A 26,797-nucleotide genomic window follows, 5' to 3' on the forward strand; every position below is an offset into this window, starting at 1 on the left:
TATTCAAAAACCTAAGGCGTGACACAGATTTTATGGTATTGACTTGGCCCCCAGTTTTCCATCTCTGCAGGTTCAACTGTTTGCTGCCTGCTGCCGACCCTCTCCAGGGTATTCCATCCACAAATAATAGCCGTGAATAGCTTGGGATCCTCCAGGATGAAAGACACTATATAAATGTAAATTAGAATTAGGAAAATTAATAATATTTCCCCATAAATCAATCTCTCTGCTCTCTTCAATCACTTCTGTGTGTCTTCTGTGGATTCCTTAGCATTTGCCTGTGTTGTTCTCCCATCCTGAAATACCCCATATGGAAGGCTGCCTTTTAAAGGCAGGAGAAAGAGGAAGATCCTTTTCGCTCTTCTAAAATAGTGTCTTTCACCCTTTACTGCAAAACGCTGTCCATGAATAGTCCAAAAGCGTAGCTGTTCTAGGAGAAAACTCTAATCAAACAGTATTTACAAAATTCAGGAAACTGCTCCTTGTGGATAGGGAACGTGCCTACCAACTCAGTTATATTGTTCCTTCCCAAGTGCTTGGTTCAGAGCTCTGCACCCAGTAAGCACTAAATAAGTACCACTGACTGATTGATAGACTCCTTGATCCAAAAAGATACAATGTCTCTCCACTCTCTCCACTTGGATGGCATTTCACATATGGAGAATCCTCCCACCAGATTTAGTTTCTCCTACCCTGATTTCATCTTCACAATTGTATCCCCAAAATCCTTTCAAAGTTTCCATCCCAGGTACGGGCTCTGGACACTTCCAATGCCAGACCTGGATCTGAATTTTTCCCCATGGAACATGAAGTTGATTCCCAATTAATGAAGTCTGTTTTGTCAGATGATTTTTCATTCATTCATTCATTTATTCATTCATTCAATCATATTTATTGAGCTCTTACTGTGTGCAGAGCACTGTACTAAGCGCTTGGGAAGTACAAGTTGGCAACATATAGAGATGGTCCCTACCCAACAGCGGGCTCACAGTCTAGAAGCGGGAGTCAGACAACAAAACAAAACATGTGGACAGGTGTCAAGACATCAGAACAAACAGAATTAAAGCTAAATGCACATCATTAACAGAATAGAATAGTAAATATGTACAAGTAAAATAGAGTAATAAATCTGTTCAGAAATGTTCAGATTTGGAAATAGAAACCAAAAAAATCATACTGATGAATTTATTACAGTCTTTGCTCAATAAAGATTTTGGAAAGGTATTTATCTATTTATTTTCTTTATTACGGTATTTAAGTGCTTTTACTGTATGTGTCAAGCACTGTTCTAAGTGCTGGGGTATATACAAGTTAATTAGGTTGGACACAATCCCTGTACAACATGGGTCTCAAAGACTAAATAGGAGGGAGAACAGGTATTTAATCCCCATTTTACAGTTGAGGAAACTGAGGCACAGAGCAGCTAAGAGACTTATCCAAGGTGCCACAGCAGACAAGTGGTGTTGCTGGGAGTAGAAGCCAGGACCTTTGACACCCAGGCCTGTGTTCTTTCCATTAGACCATGATGTTGGGTAGGGACCGTCTCTATATGTTGCCAACTTGTACTTCCCAAGCGCTTAGTACAGTGTTCTGCACACAGTAAGCATTCAATAAATACAACTAAGTGAATGAATGAATGAATGAAGCAGGTTTTCAGCATTTTCAGGCAATACCACCACTGGGTATACAGACCTTTTCACTCCTTGCTCCCTGGCCTCCTAATCGTTGCATGAATACCTTGGAATTAAACTGAGAATCCCTTCCTGGGTAGTGAGATAGTTTGGGATGCCATGCTCCTTACTTCCCTTTGCTGAAGTTTTTCTCTAAACCACTTGGAGGTGTTGGAAAGGAAGCCAACTGGAATTGGTCAACTGGTGACAGACTCATGGTAACCACCAATCTACCCCTGCATCTCTTTGGTCATGACTGCTACCTCACGGCTCCTATCAGCCGCATCGAGGCTCGCCAACACAGCCTCCGACTACCTATTGCACTCTTTGCTTTCTGCTTCCATTCCTACAACTCTGCTCCTTGACCTTTCATTCATTCATTCATTCAATCGTATTTACTGAGCGCTTACTGTGTGCAGAGCACTGTACTAAGCGCTCGGGAAGTACCTTGTCCTTTGTGGTTCATGATACAGATATAGAGAGGCTTCAGATCTGTGATATGTTACACATGGGTTGTTTCTTGTTTGATTCTCATCAATGGAACCAGAGGACCTAATCCTGGTGCCACCAACTGTCTGCTGTGTGGCCTTGGACAAGTCAACTTAACATCTCCTTTGTACATAGAAAGCGTACATAGAAAGCACTTAATAAATGTTATCATTATTATTATCTCTATGCCTCAGTTACGTTATCTGTAAAATGGGGATTAAGACTGAGCACCATGTGGGACATGGACTGTGTCCAACCTGATTATCTTGTATCAATCCCAGCACTTAGTTAAGTGCCTGGCACATTATTAAGCACTTAATACCACAAAAAATGTTGGAAGTAGACCCCCTTTAGGACAAACAGTACTGACAGTATTTACATACACTATGAGGCCTCTACACCTATAACCCATTTAAGTGCCATTACATTTATGTATGCATGCGTATACTGCCCTTTAGACATCTTAAACATGAGTTATAGAAAATATTTGCCTTTCTTATTTTGAAAATGGACACAATGCAAACTGAGTTTCTTTACTACTTCGCTATGCAAAAATACAAAATTTGCAAAGCACTTTAAGACAGCACCTGATTTTGGACAGTATTTCAAGTCAGCTGTTCAGAACAGAATGTGACCAGACAATAGAAGAAAGGAGGCCTGTTTTTCATAAAGCTATACCATTAGTTTTCATTTAGTGTGCTGAGTAATTTGGATGAAGGGAATCAAAAACTCCTCAAATCCTGAAGTTCAAAGACAAATCTGTTCATACACGTTTTCTTCAACATCCTCACAGAAATCAAGTTTCAACTAACAGTAAAATGGGATTTATTCATTTTGCCTTTAACTATTACTTTTGTTTTTTTCCTTTGGAATCTGTTTAGCTTAATGATTTCAGAGAAAGGATAATCTTCCCATTTTAAAGCTGACATCTGCCAAAATATCATGTACAGTGGTTAGATGAAGGGAAAAAAATGATTGTATGAGAACACCCCTCAAATCTAATACTTCCTGATAAATACCACGTAGTCATAGGCATCCACTCCATGGGGTAACCATGCTATAACTAAGGGAACTGGACTCCCTGTTTTGCCCATTCCAAGTCTCTGACAAGACCTGAGCATTTCCAATGCATCCTAATGGATAGAGTGACGGGCTGGGAGTCAAGAGAGCTGGGTTCTAATCCCAGCTCGGCCACTTGCCTGCCATGTGACGCCTGCTGCGTGACCTGGACAAGTCACTTAACTTCTTTATGCCTCAGTTTCCTTATCTGAACAATGGAGACACCACCTGTTCTCCCTTCCCCCTTAGACTGGGAACCTCGAAGCAGGATTGTGTCTGACCTGAATATCCTGCACTTATACCAGTGCTTAGCACATAGTAAGCATTTAACAAATACTACAACTATTATTTTTATTAGGGTGAAAAGGTCTTTGAAGTTATGTCCCCTCCAGGTCCTTATTCCCTCTAAAATCCATGCCCCCTTTAACCCTTGCACTTGAAATCCAAGTTGGCATCCAAGGTAAACAAAATCATTGACAATTACATCCCCCCACACCACCATATTATTTTTTCTCAACTATGACGCGTTTCTGCTGGTGAGATGGTAGAATAAAAAACAGATCCGAGGATTGATCGATTGATCACCTGACTGACTGAAAAGAAAAGTAGGACCTTGCTTGCCTCTGTGGGTCTAGATTGCGCTCCAACCTGACAAGCCAGAGATGGTGGGCACATTTTAACATAAACGAACCAGCCAACCTGGCATAGGAGAGGGCACTGAATAATTGAGAAAGCCACATCTTGACATGATTTAACACTCTAATCTGTTCTAAGCTCTAAACTATCACTTCAATGACTTCAGATGGAAATGGCTTTTATGAGTCAGCATTTTGTTCACACTTCAATCCCCCATGGAAATCCCAATCCTAGTAATCAATAAATCAATCAATGGTATAAACATGAATATGTACAGTGTCCAGAGAACTGTTCAAACAGCTTAATAGAGTACAATACCACAGAGTTGGTAGACACAGTCCCTGTTCTCAAGAAGCTGACAATCTAGTGGAGAAGCTTGAAGTCTAGTACAGCACAGTACTCTTCAAACTTATGACAAAACAACATGAGGCACCTCGTATCTCAGCCAGATTTATACCAGGATGGTAGATATGAGGAACATATTCTTTGTTTGGAATGCTCTGCAGTTAGCTGGTAGGAAAGGCCAATTTTCCTCATGCAGCAAGATGTTGAAAATTTTTCTCCGCTGACTGAAAAGTATTCATCTAAAAGTCAGATTCAGTGAAACATATGGCAGATATTCATTTTAAATGGAACAGGCTGCCAACTGCCTATTACTTATATCCTAAACCAGATCTAGACTTAAGTCTTGAATGAACTTGATCATAGTGAGAAATTTGCAGAGTGCGTGAAGATCTGGAGTCAGACTCTAGACTTCTGCCTTCAGCTCAACCAACCTCACTCCTCGCCTTTTGCAAAGCCATCCTAAAACATCCCATACTCTCATCCGCCACTTCAACACTCCTGTGTTTATCTCTGTGTTTATTCATGTATCTCCTCTCCCTCTGGATAGCTTTGTCATCTCCTCCAAAACCTCCAAGCAGCATGGCCTAGGTCATTGTGGGCAGGAAATGTATCTGCTTATTGTTATACTGTACTCTCCCAGGTGCTTAGTACAATGCTTTGCACACAGTAAGCACTCAATAAGTTCGACTGAATAAGTGAATAAATGAATGAGACCTTCTCTTATTTACCTCCTTGCTCTCCAGGTTAAATCCTCCTAACTTCAGCACTTCATCACCTAGGCACAGGTGAACTCCCAACTGCCTGTTACACTTACGAACATATCTTACACAACCCAATTCTTTACCTAATTTTCATTCCAGAGAACAGTGTGATCTAGTGGAAAGTGCACGGGCCCGGGAGTCAGAGGACGTGGGTTCTAATTCTGCCTCAGCCCCCTGTCTGCTGTGTGACCTTGGGCAAGTCACTTAACTTCTCTGTGCTTCAGTCATCTCATCTGTAAAATGGGGATTAGGATTGTGAGCCCATGTGGGTCATGGACTGTGTCTAGGTTGAATACGTTGTTTCAACCCCAGCATACGGTATAGAGAAGCAGTGTGGCTCAGTGGAAAGAGCATGGGCTTGGGAGTCATAGGTTGTGCTTTGGAATCCCACCTCAGCCACTTGTCAGCTGTGTGACTTTGGGCAAATCACTTAACTTCTCTGTGCCTCAGTTACCTCATCTGTAAAATGGAGATTAAGACTGTGAGCCTCATGTGGGACAACCTGATTACCTTGTATCTACCTCAGCACTTAGAACAGTACTTGGCACAAAGTAAGCATTTAACAAATACCATTATTATTATTATTGTGCCTGGAACATGGTAAACACTTAACAAATACCATAAAAAAGTAGGTACTTAATAAATAAATACTTCTGGCTGATTAAGCAAGCTGCAAGGGGGGTGGAGGACATGCTTAGCTATGCTCCCAAACTCTTTGACTAAGTCACTTCCATCTTAAAAGCATCTAAGCACTACAAACATGCTCTGGTGCCAATTCCTGAAAATATAAAAATAAAGTTACATTTCATACGATATAAAAAATAAGGCTAAAAGGATGGGTCCATTCTTTACTCCATTAGAGATGTTTCATAAATTTCTCTCAAGCAGCCATATTCGAACAGGATAATTTGTGGAAAAAACAGACTATAATTGCAAAGGATTTGATGAATTGTGGCATAATGCTAAATAATTATTCACTGCCTTTATTCTTCTGTCAAAGTGGGCAAAATCATTTCTTTATATTGCTTTTTTTAATAAGGAAACAAGCCACTGTGACATCCATTTCATTTTAAACTAATGCTTCTATTATTCCATATCTAAATGGAGCTGACATCATCTACTGTTTAGTGTCCTAAAAGATCTTTTAGCTCTAGTCCACTGTTACATGTTTTATGCATTACGTGAAATAAAATACCTCGTGATTTTGAAAATATTTATTTTAAAAACAGCAATCAAATTGTCTGTAATCACATTTTCTGCTCTGCTTTGAAAGCTGCATTATTCAATATGCCAGTGGTCTTTTCCATAATGGCAACGTATTAGAAATTCATGCTGCTCTAATCCATCTGAACTCACTGAGGTACTGTACTCCCTATAGACCCAAAGAAACACTTTTGTTTCAGTTTCGTATGTCCTCTCCAGTACCTACTGATGTGATGGCTGTCAAAGCATTTGTACAACGGCCTTTCAAGTCAAAGTCTGCCATAACTGTAGACCAAAAAAAAAAAAAAATGAAGGATCATCGACTGGTGCATATATGTTATGTTTGCTTTCACTGACAGGAAAAATGGAGCACTGCAGAAATAACTCCACCAATGTGACCGCCTTTTAGTATCATTTCCCATTTTTAAACTTCCAGAATTGAAATTTGAAGCTTTCGGTTTGAAGATTCCAATTTTCTCTTTTGTTAGGTATTTCATTGTAAATTTTCTATACCACACCATTAGAAACCTCAACCTCCAGAAAAGCTCAGTTTCAGAATGAATCCTTTTTCTGAGAGCATTCTAAAATTCGGTGAGGTTTGGCTTTGGATGAAAGGGCTTCTGTGGGATGCACAAAGAACCTGCCATTTCCCGTCCCCCATCCCCCTCCCACATAGAACTGTCCCCCGCACAGGGCTCGGGTGACTTTAGACGAGTTTGCTTGTCTCCCGCGACCAGCCTTGATTTAGCTCACTGATGAGTGCAACAGGACAAAAACAATCAGCGAGGAATGATGAGAATCCAGTTTCGATAGTCAAAGACCTTCTTGTAAACCATGAACAACTAACAGGGATGAAACCCATTTTTTTCTCCCAATTATTTCACACAAGAAGTAGGAATTTGGTATTTTCTTTCTAGTTAGAGTTTGTAAAAGTGCCTTAAAGTTACCCTATTTAAACATTTCAGTATATTGCTACCCTTAGTATTGGATGAGTTGTGGAGAGTGAGATCGTAGCCAAGCATGCAGAGAGGCTAGAAAGACTTATACATGACCAATTTTGTGTCACGTGTTCTGTGCAAAGAACTGTCGGTTTTAGCTGGGCTGATGTGTTTGTCAATTGCAGTGTTTGGTGCTGTTTTCAAATTGCCTCCATGAAGATGGAGGGCCGGGATCTAGACAACTGACTCTATTATAATCTCCCAAGAGCGTAGTACAGTGACCTTCCCAGAAATACTACGGAATGATTGATTTATCTTCCTGATGCACTGCAGGCTGGTGAGCCTGACTGCAGCTGTTTCCCAACACTTCCAACCACTAAATTCAAGATGGTGTTTCACCGTGTCTTCCGAACCTCTGTTCCCTCTGCACCTGACCGTGGATGTCCATGTCAGCTTGTTAACCACTGGCTGCTTGGGGAATCCTGCTCTTGCCCATTGGATCCCAGAAAAGCTGGGCTACCAGGAGCACTGCCTCAGGGTAGGTGAGATAGCATTATAGCCCTTCATTATCTGGGATCCTGTCTTGCCTTTTGGTGCTATAAATGCCTTACAGTTCAGGAGCCAGAAGTGCTTTCTACAGTAGGGCCAGGGCCCTCAGCCATAGAGAAGTTTGGACACCTCTAGAGCTCTGTAATAATAACAGTAATAATAATAATGATGATGAGGGTATTTGTTACACACTTACTATGTGCCAAGCACTGTTCTAAGAGCTGGGGGACACACAAGGTTATCAGGTTGTACCAGGAGGGGCTTACAGTCTTAATCCCCATTTTAGAGGTGAGAGAACTGAGGCACAAAGAAGTTGAGTGACTTGCCCAAAGTCACTCAGCTGACAAGTGGCGGAGCTGGGAGTAGAACCCATGACCTCTGACTCCCAAGCCTGTGCTCTTTCCACTAAGTCATGCTGCTTCTCTGTAGGGCTCCCATTTAAGAAGTAGCATGGCCTAGTGGGAAGAGTATGGGCCTGGCAGTCAGTAGGACCTGGGTTCTAATTCTGATCTGCCTCTTGTCTGCTGTGTGATCTTGGGCAAACTGTTTAACTTCTCTGTGTCTCAATTCTCTCATCTGTAAAATGGAGATTAAGACTGTGAGCCCCTTGCGGGACATGGACTGTATCCAACCCGACTAGCTTGCACCTGTCCCTGTGCTTAATACAGTGCTTGGCACATAGTAAGGGCTTAACAAATACCATAAAAAAATTAAGTTTGTCAAACTCCATCTGTGTGTGGTTCCCAGAAGGCATGAAGGCCTATTTGTTGTCAGTCAGAAAGCGCCTGAATGCACAACATTTCATTCACTCCATATTTTCAGCACTTACCACTATTTCAAACAGAAACCAACTCCACTAATCAGTGAAGGTCAACAAGAATTCTAAGTCTTGAAAAGTTTTCCCAAACGAACTGATGCCAAACTTTCATTAATCTGCCTTACCTAACCTCTAAATGCTTTTTGAAATTCTACCCTAACTATTCATCTTCTAAAAACAAGGTGCAACAGGATCATTTTATTAATAATGATCATTTTATCATTATTAATATGGTATTTGTTGAGCATGTACTGTGTGCCAGGCATAGTTAAGCACTGGGGTGGATACAAGCAAATTGGATTGGACACAGTCACTGTCCCAGGTGGGGCTCACAGTCTCAATCCCAATTTTACAGATAGGGACCAGAGAAGTGAAGTGACTTGGCTTAGGTCACACAGGAGACATTAAGAAAAAACCTCAGACAATGGTGTAGAAAATGCAGTTCTCTGAACTCTTAATTACCTTACTCTAAAGTACCGTGATCTGATTACAACCTAATGGGTTTGGTAGCACAAGAAGCACGATGATAACTGAGGCAAGGAATGACAGCCTACTTCTGAGCAGGGAAAGTGCTAAGTGATTACTGAAAGGAGGGTAAATGCTGCAATGTAGAAACTCCCAACCCAATTACAATGCATCCTGAACTTCTGTGGGAAATCCCCACTGTCCAACACCGTCATGTATTTTCAGAATGGGGATTCCCAATGTGCAATAGTGAAAAATACAGAAGAAAATACTCTGAGACTCCTTGAGTTGGGCTGAGGCTCATGTTGGCACCTCCAATCAACCCCAGCAGAGGAAAAGGAAGCACAGCACACAACATGTTTCCCACATGTGCCTCCTTCCTTTGGAGGAAATTTTTTGGGGGAGGGAGGTTGACTACTCCTCTCCCAGGAGATCATTCAAGTGGTCCTCAGCTCTAAATGGGAGGGAGCTGGGCTCCAGGAAGAGGTTATGCTGAAGACTCAACACTTTTCAACCCACAGAAAGCCCAAGGCTTCCATTCAGGGAGGGTAAGGCCCCCTGGTATATATGCTGCTGTTTGCAAATCCTCAAATTGAGTTACTCCTCTTGCCCTCATTTTCAATAATTCAACATCCCTGCCTTCATATCAGGAAATCTCTTTATGATGAAATTGAAGAGAAATCATGGTTGGGTGTTGTAGATGAGATTTTGTTGTTGTTAGAGTGGAGATTAGTAAATTGCTGAGACCACTGGTAAACTTTGTTTTATGGGGATGGTCATCTCAAAGCTCATTTAGAAAACAAGTTCTCCTGAGTTCCTATTAGACAATTAACATAATATTTCCAAGCTCTTTTCTATACTCTATATGATTTATGGCCTTCTGTCTGTGGACATTACATAACCTAATACCCACCACTCCTGATTCCAACAGAGCCCTAAAATAAAGCCAGTTAGGCCTTTGGGGTTCATTCCCTGATGGGGAGCCATTTTAGAGTGTGTGCATATTCCCCTTTCCTTCTTCCTCCTATCTGTAAATTATTTTTGTGTCTGTCTTCCCAGCTAGATTGTAAATCATTTGATGGCAGGGATCCTATCCACTTACTCTACTGTACTCTTTCAAGTGCTTAGTACAGAGCCCAGCCCACAGTACGAGTTCAGTAACCAATCAATAGCATTTATTGAGCTCTTACCATCTGCTGAGCCCTATGCAAAGCACTGGAAAGAGGAGAATAAAATCAGTAGATATGATCCCTGCCCTTAAGTCATGGGTTCAAATCCAGGCTCCGCCAACTGTCAGCTGTGTGAGTTTGGGCAAGTCATTTAACTTCTCTGTGCCTCAGTTACCTCATCTGAAAAATGGGGATTAAAAACTAATGGGGATTAGAACAGTGCTTCGCACATAGTAAGTGCTTAACAAATACCATCATCATCATTATTATTATTATTAAGGACTTACAGGACATGGGCCTGGGCCTGGGCGTCAGAAGGCCATAGGGAGCCCGATGGAAACCCAGCCTCCTTGCTCCCTCCCAAGGCTGCTGGGACAGCAGGGAGACCACCAACATTTGGAAACAAAGACCACGTTCGGAGCCCTGAGGATATTGTATTCTTCCAAGCGCTTAGTACAGTGCTCTGCACATAGTTAGTGCTCAATAAATTCAATTAAATGAGTGCAGCTGGCCTAGTGGAGAATCAGCGTGGACTAGTGGAAAGAGCACGGGTCTGAGAGTCAGAAGGACCTGGGTTCTAATCGGCTCCACCACTTGTCTGCTGTGTGACCCTGGGCAAGTAATTTAACTTATCTCTACCTTTGTTCCCTTATCTGTAAAATGTGGATTAAGACTGCAAGCCCTATGTATGTGCCCAACCCGATTATCTTGCATCGACTCCTGCGTTTACTACACTGTCTGGTACCGAGTGAGCGCTTACTAAAAAACATTAAAAAAAGCATGAGCACTCCTCTCTTCGAAAACTGTGTTTAGCTACTTTATTTACATTGTTACAGTGGAATGGTGATTTTGTAATTCACTGTTATTTTGTTTTCCCCTATTACCACTCTTACTGTTGACCTTCTTTTGATTGTGAGCCTGACATCATATACACGCCTTGTCAAATCTGCTTACGTCTTAGCTAGCACAGCATTACTTAGCATTTTAGGGCCCTAATACATACCAGTATTTAAAATTATTTACATATATTCTCTGTGGCTTTTTTAACTGGTTAAAGTGCTCCAGAATTCTACCCATTGACAATTCCCTATTGGAATGGTGAACTTGTGCCTACCCCAGTGTCCTTCACCCTGGGGATGGTGGGAGGGGCCGTTTAACAAGTCTCATCGGCTACTGACACTGACTTGCTTGCAGGAACTTGAGAATCACAAGATGCTTTTCTGTATAGCTCACTAGTTCTCAACCTGCTTGTGAAAATACCCATCGAAAAATTCCAAACGTTTTATTTAACTGGAAAAACTACTCATGTAAGTCCTAGCAAGTCAGCTCTCATCTATCATCACTTCCCAAGCAGTATGCTTAAACATCGCTTATAGCCCATTAATCTTGGGTAATGAAGTCCAACATAAATTTAGGAGGACAAATACCTTTGCTGAAAGAAGAGGGAAGGGATTGGGTCTGAGTTACTGGGCTCCCAGAGCGGTTCGATCCTCAAAAGACCGGGAGTGGGGGAAAGGGGCTGGCTCCATGGAAGACTGAGGGGATGATCCCTTAGAGTAAGGATATTTCACAACTCTGGGCTCGATACACATCTTTCAGGGAATCATCCCTAGATAGACCTGGATGTTAGGATGACAAATGATCTCTAACCCAAATAAAATAGAGTCACAGTCCCATCAGGATCTAGGTAGGTATGTAGAACCAAATGCCCTACTCGCTAAGAAGATTCAGACACCGTAGGGGTAGAAATTATCACTGCTTTTCAGTCTGATCCATACTCTTTTCCTTTTGGTGTAACTGACAAAGAAAACACACTCATTCTTGGTGTACAGCCATTTCTTTCTTTCTCAGCTTGTTCAGAAAACCATTGGTATTGATGGATGAAACTGTAACTCATTTCCTCCACAAACACCTGGAATCATTTATTTATTTTTTGAAGAAACACACGGATGAATGTACACGTATAAACATGGGCAGATGCAGGGTTCTCTTGTTCTTTTTGCTTTTTACAGAGAGATCCCCGGCAGTATCAGATTTAAGGAAATATCATTAGAGGAAATCACTAGACAAGAATTCTTTGCAACTAATTTCTTCCAAATGAACGTGCATCTGGGATTGAAATATACTGACCACATACTGCTCTCGGGTTAAACCAATCCTAAAGTCTAAATAAGTTCCCCACTTTGAAAAATTTTCAGTGCAAATGTTTTTGTTTGGAATTCTTCCATTAACATGCCCTTCCTCCTGCCTTACTAGCTCTTTCACTTCTGATCAGAAGAATCTGTTGCCCTCTAAACCCCCTGTGTCTTGACCATTTTACTGTCACCCTTCCCATCACTCGTACAGTTTTTTGCAAGAATTCCATGTCAAATATCAGTGGCTTACAAGAGCATTTCCAAAAAGTAATCTACTGAGAAAGGAGGACTAAAGTAAATGAATTCTCTTTCCAACAGTAGAGGTAATGCTGAATTATTCCTGGTTTTTTTATTAGTTTTATTTTCAGATTTGGGGGTGCCTTCACTCACTGATAATGAGGGGAATATTGTGGTTTAACTATTTTGGTTTGAATAGAAACGTGTGTGTGTGGGTGTGTGTATAGGCAGATATATATATATATATACATACATAGGTATGTGTATATTATATAGGCAGATATTCCTTCCAAATGAGGTCTCTTTTTTGGTACAGGGTCAGTATATCCTGGCCCTTCACAGCAGCAACAGCACAGGTGTTGACAATGGATTTGAAAGTGAAAGTGTCTCTGTCTATACCCCATTCATGTACCTCATTCCTGGAACTTTTATAGTGCTTTGCATACAGTAAGCACTTAACCAAAAATATCACCATGACTACTACTATAATTGCAGGACTGGAACTGTCCCTCCAAAAAAAGTCAGGAAAACAGTTCTTGTGCATAGTCACCTGAGTGGGGCCTTTTCACTAAGCAGCTACTAGGGTTTTGAAAAAAAAAAAAGCTGGCAACTCTACCAAGCTTCAGATCACACAAATGCCTTGGCCCATGATGGGGTGGGGGAGGGAGGGAGCAGGGAGGGAGGGTGAATACTACAGGAGTTTCTCAAACGTTAGGAAAACTTTTCTGCAAATCTTTTACCATCTCGGAACCAGGCTTTTTCATAGTTTGGTGAAACCCATTGAAAGATCTTTTCACACACAGGGATTGCTGAAGAACCTGCATTCACATTTGTTTGCTTGGGCTGAAAATATGGGATCAAATTCTGCTACTGTCCAAGTTGACATGCCATTTTCGTAGCCCAGACGCAAACAAAGAGAACTGTGAGCACTTGAGGAAAGGCTAATCGAACTGGATGTTTCCATGTGACAATAAACTCATTGTTTGCCCGTTATTTGCCACAGTTGATCTTTATGTGGGCAGTTAAAATAAATAGTTAATTGGGCACAATTCTGCCTTTATAAAAATCCAATGGAAAATCACTTTAGCAATTCTCAGTATCAAGAACAGAAATGCAGAACATTTGGCTAACATTTAAGCAGATGCAAGTATTTATCGTCCTGCACTCTGATCGTTTAATCTTTCTTATTAAACCAGTCCTCCCATTCCTTCCCTCCCCCTCCTCCCCCAACTCCTGCCCAAATGGATAAAATTCTTACCACTGAGAGGGAGTTTGAAAGCAGCGTTCCATCCTGGCCCAGCATGTTGGATACTGTGATTTCTGGTAGGTCCATGTTTTGGGGATGAAATGGAAGCAGACTGCTATGATTCATCGGATGACACAGAGAGTGGTAACTGGACTCGACCTCATTCAAGTGCACCAGTGAGTGATCAGGGAGCGAAGGGGGTGTAATCGGAGGAATGTTAAAGTCTTCACTTTCCAGACTTGGGCCAGGGTAAGACTGCAAAAAGAAATAATGATATTGTTGCAAATCACCACACACGTATAACTCCCTAATACATTACTGCAGGAGGTAATACCAATTTAGCAAAGGGAACATTTCAAACCCACCCAGATTATCCCACACTGCAGTTTCACCATTATGTATGGAAGAAAATCGCCTCAAAGGCATAACCACCTCTGGTATGTGCACAGCCTCCATTAACACATTTTTTTTTTCCAAGAAGCTGAACTCAAACAGATTTCAAGGGTCCCATTAAAATTTTCCAGTCTTAGTCTAGCTGAATACCTTTTTCATGGCAATTGAGGGGAAGGAATGCAATTTATAAAATTAATGTTTGATCAAACATGCTTCACAGAACTCCCTACTGCGCAGATCATGGGTTGACTCAAATGAATTCTACAAGTTCTGGGGCAATTGCTTTTGGGTCTTGAAAAACCATGTACTCACCTTGCCACAAAAGAAAAACAAAATTAATAGACAAGCAACTTAGACACGCTGCTAGGTTCCCTTACTCAAAGAATGATCTTCGAAAAAAAATGACTCTTAAAGCTGACTTTATGCCTGAAAATGGATCTCCAAATTTAAATATAGTCCCATTCCTTGATTTCAGCCTACTAATACACTGGTCTTGAATAGTTATACAGAGGGTTTTTTTTTTTTAAATATAGTGGCTTTCGTTTGTACTGCAATTCTTGGAGTTCATCTCAATTATTTTTTATGGTAATTGCTTCAATTTGATATTAGGAGACCAGAGGGATCATTAACACTTATGTGCTTCTCCACTAAAGGACTGGTCAAAGGAGAGGAGGAAAAAAGCAGGAGGCTCAAGGGCAGTTGTTTGAAGAGGAAAACGGTCATTAGGTAAAGGGTAGGGAGGAGAGCCTGCAAAAGGAAGAAGATACTTAAGGTAGGACCAGTTTCTAGCCACTGCAGAAAGCTTTATCAGTGTTTAACATGCTAATTAGTGTTCATAAAGCAAGAAGAAATCACTTTGGTCCTGATAATCCCTTTATTAAACTTGAGGGACACTTTAAGAGTTCAGGATGTTACTATAAGGGCACAATCTACTGGTAAGAGCTTGGGACGAGTCAAGAGACCCTGGCTGTAAACCTGATTCTGCCACTCACAAACTGAACGACTTGGGGAAGAATCGCCTTTATTGGCTTCAGTTTCCTGATCTGTAGACTGGGGATTTGATACATGCTTTCTCAACTTCTTAGACTGTGAGCCCCATGAGGATGGGGGCTGTGTCTGATCTGAGTAACTTGTACTCCCTCCAGCATATAATGCTTTTGACACGGAATAAATATCATTAACAAAAAAGTTTGGAGCTTAGGGAATACCATTATTATCACTTATACCATGGCATGCTGAGATAGTCCAAGAGTGAAATTGTTATTTAAAATGGAAAAGAATGAAACCCAAAAGAAGTAGTTAGAAGGTCCTTGCCAGCATCCAGGGCATTGAACTCCATGCATCTACTGCATTTGAAGGCTGTGAGGCAGTTTTTTCAGATGGTACGTCTAAAAGTTTAATTTGCTAAATATTTTGAAATTCTTGAGTTCCTGCTAAAAGGTACGATTCACTGAGCAATCCAGCCATCACAGAATACCCAATAACCCAGCACTGGCTGTTCAGGCAAGGACAGGCCTGCTATGCCACTTGCTTGTTGTGTGACCTTGGACCTCATCTGTGAAATGGGGATCAAAACTATCAGTTAGTCCCACATGGGGCAGGGACTGTGTCCAACTAGATTTTTTTGAATCCGCTCCCGTGCTTAGTATAGTGTCTGGCACTATACTAACAAATACCATTATTATTAGTAATGAACCAACCTTGCATTCAACGCCACAGAGAAGCAGTGTGGCTTAGTGGAAAGACTACGGGCTTGGGAGTCAGAGGTTGTGGGTTCTAATCCCAGCTCCGCCACTTGTCAGCTGTGTGATGTTGGGCAAGTCACTTCACTCTCTATCCACTAAGCCACGCTGCTAGGGATGAGAGTGTACACCTAACATCAACCACCACCTGCAATTAGAGTTGAGATCCACCACTGCAGTGTTTATGAAAGCTCCTACTTCTTAGCTTCCTGGTTGGCTCCAGGCCCAGCTCTGAGTTTAGGCCTCTAGGCATGGGCTAATTTGCATGGCTGTTTCAGAGGTTTGATATGAGAAGTGGTTTGATGGCTGATTGAACACTCCCGGGAGGGACATTCAGATGCAGCTGTGAATTTCTAGAGAAAGATCATTAGTCTAGAGAAAAAAATGAACTCCCAGAAATCTCTTGTAAATTATAAAAATAATGGCATTTGTTTTGCTCTTTCTATATGTCAGGCACTGTACTGCACTGTACATTCGCTGGGGTGAATACAAATTAGGTTGGAACACTGTCCCTGTCCCACGTGGGGCTCACAGTTTCGATCTCCATTTTGCAGGTGAGGTAACAGGCACAGAGAAGTTAAGTAACTTGCCCAAGGTCACAGAGCAGACAAATGGAGGAGCTAGAAATGACTCCCAGGCTGGTGCTCTATCAATCACACTATGCTCTCTTCTCTTCCTGGTAGGTAAGACAGGTGAACAAACTAATATTTGGGTTTTGTGGGCTGAAGGCATAGAGGAAGCTGTACCTTTGAGTGCTTTCTGATGGCAGTTTTAGCCCTTTCCTTAGAGAAACAGAAGCATTTCAACGACAAAGGGGAAAGGCGTTCTTTTGGATTGAACAAATGAGACTTTTGCCTGTGAAAATACACCACGGTGTCCGATGTACACCACACCGTGCTTTTCTATAATAGAGTTTTCCCAGTAGTTAGATTTTAATTTGCTCCATTTCGGAGGGAGGTTTAATTGGTATCACTTTTGATTCAGCGATAACAATTGCACTGCAATTTAACTAAAGCTACATGGTTATTTTCATGTAATTACACATTAACTTCATTTAACCCATGTAATTACACACCAGAACCTCGGATTCCACAACTAACCAGAAATGGGCAGTTGTATAGATTGTGAAACCCGGTGGTAAGGGATTACTGGGTAGCTCCTGCTCATTGTATTAAGTCATGAAATGGCTCCAAGCTCGATCCTTATTTAGGTATAACTGGGACAACATAATAGGGCCAGTGATCATATCACTGTAGTGTACAAATATCTAAATATTTTCCCAAGTGAATACAATGTGAAGCCAGTTCTATTGTGGATCTCTTTATGACTAATTCTTAAACAATACCTCCCTAAAATAGGGAAGCTGTGTGCTAAAGATGTTAGCAATTTAGCAGTTTGGAATGTAACTTTAAAGATGTCTTGCTTGTTTTTTTCTGGGGATGTATGTTTCCTGTTATACTGTCCTCTCCCAAGCGCTCTGTACAGTGCTTTGCAGACAGTAAGCACTCAATAATTATGATTGATTGAATGAATGAATGAATGTCTCCACAGAGCCCATTTCATTAGAATGATAACACTACTGAGGGGGTACAGCACAGGATGGGGAGACTGGAGACCCGAGCTCTAATGCTGTCTCTGCCATTTGCCTGCTGGGTGATCTTGGGCAAGTCCCTTAACTGGTCTGTGCCTCAGTTTCCTCATCTGTAAAAATGAGGATAAAATTTGCCTGCTGGGTGATCTTGGGCAAGTCCCTTAACTGGTCTGTGCTTCAGTTTCCTCATTTGTAAAAATTAGGATTAAATACTTGTTCTCCCTCCCAGTAATAATAATAATAATTGTGGTATTTAAGTGTGCTTACTATGTGCCAGGCACTGGAAAGTGCTGGAGCCAATACAAGATAAGTGGATTGGACATGGTCCCTGCCCCACAGAGGGCTCACAGTCTAAATCCCTATTTTACAGATGAGGTAATTGAGGCACAGAGAAGTTAAATGTTTTGCCCAATACCACCCAGCAGACAAGTAATGGAGCTGGAATTATAAACTGGAACTTCTGACTACCAAGCCCATGCTCTTCTTTCAAGACTGTAAACCCCAGGTAGGTACAATCTGCTTATACTGTATCTACGCCTAATAGCTGGCACATTTTAAGTACTTTAAAAATGCCATAATTATTGTTATTAAAATTCTCTGGGTCTCAGTTTCTTCATCTGTAAAATGGGAATAAGATATATCGCCTCCAAACACTTTGAGTGAGTTGTCCATACTCACTTCTACTTCCCTCCAACTATCTCCTCAGCCCTCTGCAATCTAACTTCCACCCCGCTTCCTCAACAGAGTTGTCCAACTCTGAAGTCACCAATGACCTCCTTCTTGTCTGATTCAATGGTTTCCACTCCTTCCTAATCCTCCTCAACCTCTTGGCTGCCTTCAACACTGTGGTCCATTCCCCTCTCCTGGAAACATTATCCAACCTCAGCTTCACTGACCCTGTCCTTTTCTGGTTCTCCTCCTATCTCTCTGGCAACTCCCTCCCAGTCTTTTTCGCAGGCTCCTTCTCTGCCTCCTACTCCCTAATACTTGTCTTATCTGTATGTTCAAATAATATACTTATCTCTGTGGCTAGCAAATTTCTTTGAAAAAGATTAGCTTGGTCACGTTACCCAATTTACACAAATTTCTATAGAAAGTTTAATGGAAACCCTCTTAAAGTTCTTAATGAGGGAACCATCTGCAAATGAACTTTTCTCTACAGTTTAATAACAGAATTTAATCCAATTTTATGAATAAAAAAGGAGTGGAAAAACCATAACAGGGAAAGGAATAAATAGAATGACAACTGAAAAACATATTAAGTGGCAAAAGAACTAACTGCTTTACAGAACCACCTAACTTTGACGAGAGTTTGTCCATTTTTCAGAAGAATTCAGACGACATATTCCTCTAGGAAATGTAAATGAGTGTGATGGATGATTCTACTGTTCGATCACATATGCACTCATAAAGTATGGTTTTAGTTATAACATTGTAAAATATGTTTTTCATCTGAGAGCCTCATTTTGAATAGAATAAATGGCCCTCTTGTTAGACATGTAGAGTGTGCCTTAATTTTTCAACATAACATGTCTCCTGAATATGAACTGTGGAAAGAAGCCAATTTCTAAAGATACCTGCTTTAGCCAGTCTGCTCTTCTATTATTGAACTCTGCTGCAAAACTCAAATAGTTACGAATCGGCAATGAAACAAAACAGTAGAACCCATCAGAAAACCAACGACAAACTGGCCTGGTAGATATCCATGCAAAGATATGACAATGTATTTGTCAGTCTGTTTTTTTCCCCAGGACTTTAAACAGGATCAACATTATCTTTCGTTCCTTATAGGAGACCTTCAGAACTATGTGTTTCTCAGTCTCTTTTGTCTCTGTGTGAACAAGACTTGATAGCTGGAGACTGTAATGTATGACTGTGGAAACCTTCGGTCTGTTACATAAATCATCTTAGCTCTCAGCCAGAATTGTCCAACAGGGCCATTGATGTGCTCAAACCAATGATCCTGCAAACAATGTTTTTGTCTTTCTTCACATGAAAGACAATAGCAATAAATCATATTCATTTAAAAACACACAATGTACTAATTTATCAAGCCACGGTTATCAAAATGTATTATGGTAGTAAGTACAACTTTTATTTCATAGCAGTCATTCATTTTCTTTCCATCCGAGGTAAAGGGCAATATCCCAACAGAACCTTCTTTCTGCACTGCATGTGTTATTTTGTGATCATTGGCATGCCACACCTCCAAATACATTAAGGGATTTAAATGAACTCAATTTGAAGTAAACAGATTAGCTTGAATGAATGTGATTTTAAATGAAAGGAAACACTTAGGGTACTACTCAGTTTCATTAGTTTTCTTTTAGACATGTGCTTGAAAACTGTTCTATTCTTGGCTCATGTTTTTATCTATCCTCTCCCTTATTAGATGGAAATGAACTATCCAGCCATAATGTCAAAAGAGTTTTAAGCTGCCTGGGCCGAGATGACAGACAAGGACCTGGTGGATGATGAGGGGAAGGGGAGACAGACACACACACACACACAGAGGCACCCAGCCTGGAAGCCAGGAGGTGGGAGATGGGCCCAGGGGAGGGAGTTGGGTCTGTATGAGTGGTATGGAGAGGAGGAGGAGGAGGAGGAGGAGGAGGAGGAGGAGGAGGAGGAGGAGGAGGAGGAGGAGGAGGAGGAACAAGTGTGAACAATATGGGGGAAGAAGCAGCATAACATGGTGGAAAGATCACTGTCCTGGAAGTTGCTTCACTTCTCTGAGCCTTAGTTCCCTCCTCTGTCAAACGGGCATTAAGACTGTGAGCCCCATGTGGGGCATGGGCTGTGTTCAACATGATTAGCTTGTACCTACCCCAGCGCTTAGAACAGTGCCTGGTATGAGCATGGGAAGCTGAATCTTCTCAGTGACACCGAGGCGGGCAGAAGGGACACTGTCGGGGAGGGTGATGTTGCTGCAGAGGAGAGGGATGGTCTGGGGCATGTGGAGGGGTCTGGAGAAGGGGGAAATGGATTGTTCTTTCCCCAAAATTGAAGAACGCAAACAGCCCAGGGCTGACTTCGCAGGCCCTGCAAATAGGCCTGGAGAAATTCCAGTTTTTCCAGATCCTCCCTGTCCTACAGTAGACATGAGGACCAGATTTTTAAATCTCCTAGTGGATGCTCACATTTTTCTTCTTTGTTATCGTGTCGAGGGCAGCGTGGCCTAGTGGACTGAGCCCAGGCCTGTGAGTCAGAAGGACTGGGGTCCTAATCCTGGCTCTGCCACTTGTCTGCTGTAGTGGGACCTTGGGCACTTCACTTCTCTGGGCCTCAGTTACCTCAACTGTAAAATGGGGACCAAGACTGGGAGCCTCATATGGGACAGGGACTGTCCCCAACGAGCTTATATCTACCCCAGTGCTTAGTACAGTGCCTGGCACATAGTAAGTGCTTAACAAATGCCTTTTTTTTAAAAAAAAGGCAGAATCAAGGAAAAGAAAGTGGAAGCACAGCCTACTTGTTTCCACAGGTTGATCTGTTTCTGCAGGAAAATTAATGATCCTTAAATGAAGTTTGGATGGCCCATTTTTTTAACATAATGATTCTTTATTCAAAAACATTAAATATATCTAGTAGTCTGCGCAATGAAAAATTGTAAATAGTACAGCCACTGAACCAGCAAATTGAATAAAGTTTAAATGGACCCAGAGCCAGAGCCTCCTGCATCCCCATGGTCCCCTGCCCCTCTGCCAGACCCCCCCACCCCTTCTCTCTCTCTCTCTCTCTCTCTTCCCCCCTCCTCCAACCAAAGCACAAAACATTCAGACCCTGGACTGGGTCCAAAGTCAGCTTGGGAGAGGAGCAGAGACAGCCTCGAGGAGCACAAGATGAGGACACGCATGCTGTTTTTCTTTAATGGCATTTGTTAAGAGCTTTCTATATGTCAAACACTGTTCTAAGCACTGGGTTAGGTACATGTTAATTAGGTTGGACACAGTGTCTGTTCGGCATGGGGCTCACAATCTAAGTATGAGGGAGAACAGGAATTTCAACCCCATTTTACACTGGTGGAAACTGAGGCACAGAGAAGTTAAGTGACTAGCCCAAGGTCACACAGCAACGAATTGGCAGAACTTTTGAATTTGTTCCTCCCCGACTCGCCTACCCAGGGCTCTATACAGGAATAAGGAGGTTCTCATCCTGTCTTTCTATAGGCAGGGTGACCACACATGATGATAATAATAATGTCAATTACCATTATTAATAATGGTAATCACTTACTATGCACCAGGCACTGTGCTAAGAGATGGGGAAGAAATATGATAATCAGAACGAAAGCAGTCCTTGTCCCACCAGAGGCTCTTAGTCGGAGAGAGAATAGGAGCTTTAACCCCATTTTACAGATGAGGAAACTGAGACAAAAAGAGGTTTAGTAATTTGCCCAAGGTGTCTGTTTATTGTTATATTGTGCTCTCCCAAGTGCTAAGTTCAGTGCTTTGCACAGAGTAAGTGCTCAATAAATACAACTGAATGAATGAATTAAAGTGGCAGAGTTGGCACTTGAATCCAATTCTCCTATGCAGACATCACATGCGTTATGTGGGACACACAGCTTAATGTAACCATGAGGTATGTGCCATTTTGCAAAAGTCCATCCAAAGCCTCCTAAAACAAGTTTCTCCTGGGGCGAGGCTGGGCTGATTATCCTGCTTGCTCTAGATTCTTTGCGTTCCTCTCCCAGGACCCTATGAACAAGTTTGCAAGATCAGGAGCTGAGATGGAAGGAGACAATTTCAAACTAAAAATTTGGGATATCAAGTTATCTGTGGCTCTATCCATACTGAGCATGGACTAGGTTACCTGAAAACCGGATTGTCCGGTATAAAATCAAACAAAGGGCCACCTCCTCTTCGCACACAGTTCTTATTTGAGTTCCTACCCTGCCGCTTTTCTGGCCAGTGATTCTCAGTTGAGAGCAGGGCACAGCAGTGATTAGAGACACCTCTCTACTCCACCTCACAAGTGCTTAGAACTGTGCTGTGACAGAGTAGGTAATCAATCAATTGTATGTATTGAGCATTTACTGTGTGCAAAGCACTATACTGACCACCTGAGAGAGTACAATGCAACAGAGTTGGAAGACACACTCCATGCCTTTAATGAGCTTACAGTCTAGATGGAGAGACAGACATAATTATAAATTACAGATATATACAAAAGTTTGGGTATTAGGGTGGGGTGAATATCAAGGGCAAAAAGGGTATAGATCCAAGTTCCTAGGTGACACAGAAGGGAGAAGCAGTAGAGGAAAAGAGGGCATAAACAGGGAAGGCTTCTTCAAATATTATTGATTGACTGACTGATTGGCTTGACAAAATGGGTCTCTTGGTTATTCTGGATTTTTCAATGGAGGAAATGGTGTCTGCCTTTCTAACTGTGCTATTGTGAAAATTAATGTGCTAATGCTCGTAATGGGCTTCATGAAGCCTCTTGGAAATAGACAACTGATATCACTTTTCTTATTTTACCTGTCCATTTCCAAGGGGCTTCATGCTTTTCCCCCTTCTGTAAACAAATTTGGACAGGTTTGCTGCACTAAAGGCAAGAAAAGTTTGTTTTGAAGTGCTGGGCTGTGATTCTGTAAAAAATAAAGTTTCATTTTTGTTCCCTACCCAATCTATTCAATTATGAAACCCAATGACATGACCCTTACAGTCAAAATGGTTCCAGCTAAATAATACTTTTCAAACATTGTAAAAACAATGGGGATGGGCAAAGTTCCCCTACCCTAGGTTGCAGGTAGATACTTTCTATGGTATTTGTTAAGCACTTACTGCATGCCAGGCACTGTATTAAGCACGGGGGAAGATTCCATCAAATCAGGTTGGACACAGTTCCTGTCCCACATAGGGCTCACAGTCAATTCCCACTTTATAGATAAGGTAACTGAAGCATGGAAAAGTTAATAATAACAACAGTAATAATAATTATTTGTTAAGCACTTACTATGTGCCAAGCACTGTTCTAAGTGCTGGGGTAGATACAAGGTAAGCAGGTTGTCCCATGTAGGGCTCACACTTTTAATCCCCATTTTACAAAGGAGGTAACGGAGGCACAGAGGACTAAAGTGACTTGCCCAAGGCCACACAGCAGACAAGTGGTGGGACCAGAATTAGAACCCAGGTCCTCTGATTCTCCCAGGTCCGTGTTCTTTCCATTAGGACATGCTGCTTCCCTATTTTTGCCCGGGAGCCTGTTGGATTAAGTTGCACTTTTTCGATCTTTCCAAAAGGGGATGGGAAGCAGCAATCCTTTGGCTCGTCCTTAACCCCATCCACTAGTGACGCCGCACAGGATGTCACAGACTCCAGAAGCTTGACCTCTCAAAATCCAGTCATCCACGGAGATATTCTGTCTGACCTGAGGCCGGAGTGCCAAAATGACATCCTGCTTCAGGGGCTGACACTAAATCCACTTGCAAGTGGGCAAGCCTTTAATCTGAGTTCGGAAATCTGAAGGCTCCTTCGGTTTATAACCAATGCCCTAATACTACGCAAACATTTTCACAGACTTCCTCCCCATCAAACCAGAGAAACAATAATAACTTACCACTAGATTATCAGGACAAAAACCTCCCAGATATCAGCTGCCAAACATTTATATTCGAAAATAAAAAATGAGTCTTACCACCACAAATTCCCCAGCTTGGAAACGTATATGATACACAACATTTAACCTGTCAGCAGCCTCATTAGTGTCATTGAATAGGAACAGGCAATCAGTACATGGGGAGTCCTACATATGTTTACATTTTAAAATGCTCTCAAAATAGCTCCTCACTAGATTTCCGTAGAGTACACCTCCCCTGCTGGACAAGTGGAGTTCTGTTTAAATTTGCAGATCTTCCTCGAATTAGCTCAGAATTCAATTATTTGCAGACGTGCTCGTTTGTAACGAGCAGAAACCTGATCGTCTGTACTGAGCAGATTGTGATTGAGGACTGAACCGATAAATAATAAAAACCGGGGCACATAAGTAAAGCAAAAAATCCATGAATGGATGGCTGCTGATGATTTCACAAAACAGGGGGAGATGTGCAGGAAGGCCGGTGATTATTTCAATACCTAGGGCCCCCCCACAAACATACCCTCTTTGTGTGTATCACGCTCAGTATCGGTATCTCTTCCCGTTATAAAGACATTTTTATAAACTACAAGAATTATGTGAGCTATTACGAGAGATGATTCTGAAATACAAACTCCCATGTAAGGAGCCAATTTAGCGAGAAAACAACATAAACAATAGTAACTTGTGTGCTCAAGTGAAGCATCTTTTTAATTTTGAGTAATGAAGATGTCAAGCCAAATGCTAGAGTAGTTTAACTTAATTAGGTGGCCTATTTTTTCCAGGCAGCCTTTCATTTCCTATTGAAACTCTGCCTGGATGTGAGGCAACAAGAACAATTTTGTCTGTAATGAATACCTTTGGGACAGCATAGAGTAATCATTTGAATGTTCCACTGAAGACTGGTTTGAGGAACTAGTTTGGGCTTGTTGACATGCCAGACTTTGTTAGACTAACTAGATTCATCAAAGAATGGCAGGTTTATCATTTTATTCGGTCAAAGGTCAGGAGGTCAAGTTGATGAATCCTGTTTCTTTGCCAAAGGAAACAGTCTCACAGTAATTGCCCTAATTTGTAGTTCAAATTCATGTCAGGATCATAGGCCCTTTGTGGACCAAGAGAACAGTTCATTTTCAATAAAGTACTCTTAAAATATACTGACTCTAATGGATCCCCCAGATTCATTTCTCATAACATGAATGACCTACAGAGACTCGTCTTTCCAAGAAACTACAAAACTAAGATACGGTGCCTATAATCCATTTTTGTCTCTGAAAAAGGGTTATGGATAGGAAATATTTCTATTTCCTATATTTCTATTATAAAAAATATTTATAAAAAATAAAAATGTGCGGCATCTTTACTGGGACTGAAGATCCTCCCATCTTGTTACTGCTTCTAATTATTCTCTAACTCTGAGTCTGAAAATGTTAACAAGCCAACCAAAAAAGTCAGCAATCCTCTTAATAATCAGGTTTGGGGTTCAAATGTGAACTGCGCAAGTGTTTAAAAACTTTTAACCACATAGTTCCAAGAAAGGAAAAGGAATATTCCTCATTCACATCCTATTTCTGGCCTTGAACTCCTTTCCTCTTCATATCTGACACACCATCACTCTCTCCACATGTGAAACTATATTAGAGTCACATCTCCTCCAAGAGGCCTTTCCTGATTAAACCCTCTGATTTTCCCCTACTCCCTCTCCCTTCTGCTCCACCTATGCCCTTGATGCTGTACCCTTTAAGCATTTTATATCACCCCACTCTCAGCACCACAGCACTTATACATATACCTGTAATTCATTTATTTTTATTAATGTCTCTCCCCCTTTAAACAGTAAGTTCGTTGACAGCAGGGCCCATGCCTAACAATTCTTTTGTAGTGTACTCTCTCAAACACTTAGTACGGTGCCCTGCACATGGTAAGTGCTCAATAAATGCAATTGATTAATTTTTATTTTCCTACATTCCAACCTTAGGGGCCAAAGCACCACACCATTGTCATTAATAACAAGAGACAGGATGGATCTGCACTTGAATCTGTGACCTTTGGGCATCTGATAGTTGCCCCAATCTCAACCCAACAGCACTTATGCACTTATCAAAACATTATATATTATATAAATGATTTTTTTATATTAATGTCTGTGGGGTTGTCACAACTGCCACATCTTGGGACACTTTCTGGACTGAGAACCTGTGCAGAGAAATGACCCAGTGGAAAAAGCAGGGGCCTACGAGTCAGAGGACCTGGGTTCTAATACCTTGGGCAAGTCACTTCACTTCTCCAGGCTTTGGTTTCCTCATCTGTTTCCTCATCTGTAAAATGGCAATTAAATGCTCATTTTCCTTCCCTCTTAGACTATGAGCCCCATGTTGGACAGGGTCTGTACATCTGTTGTTGGCAAAGAACTTTTATACCAACTCTGTTGTACTCACCCAAGCACTTAGTGCAGTGCTCTGCACATAGTGCTCAATAAATACCACTGACGATGATTGATGATATGAATATTACTGAGGAGAAATGATTACATCCCACTCTATTTCGTTGTTAAAGGTGTTCTTTCAAGTTTTAGCTAACTCAGTGTTCTAACAAAGGTAAAAGAAAACTTGCTGTTAAAAGTCTGTACATTGTTTTTAATGTGCCCAACAGTCAATCAATCATATTTATTGAGTACTTACTGTGTGCAGAGCACTGTACTAAGCACTTGGGAGAGTACAATCTAACAATATAAGGCATATTCCTTTTCCACAGCAAGTTTACAGTCTAGAGG

General features: G+C 41.5%; 1 protein-coding gene across 2 annotated transcripts in view; it reads right to left on the reverse strand.

Annotated features, from left to right (window-relative positions):
• TOX (thymocyte selection associated high mobility group box) overlaps window positions 1-26,797 on the reverse strand; it is a 403,502-nt gene that overhangs the window by 108,475 nt on the left and 268,230 nt on the right. For both annotated transcript variants that reach the window (XM_038766697.1, XM_038766698.1), the window contains one exon: window positions 13,732-13,974. In XM_038766697.1, coding sequence (XP_038622625.1) covers window positions 13,732-13,974 — 243 coding nt within the window. The remainder of the gene's footprint in view (window positions 1-13,731; window positions 13,975-26,797) is intronic.

This window comes from Tachyglossus aculeatus, chromosome 25 (genome assembly GCF_015852505.1).
Source record: "Tachyglossus aculeatus isolate mTacAcu1 chromosome 25, mTacAcu1.pri, whole genome shotgun sequence".
NCBI lineage: Eukaryota > Metazoa > Chordata > Mammalia > Monotremata > Tachyglossidae > Tachyglossus > Tachyglossus aculeatus.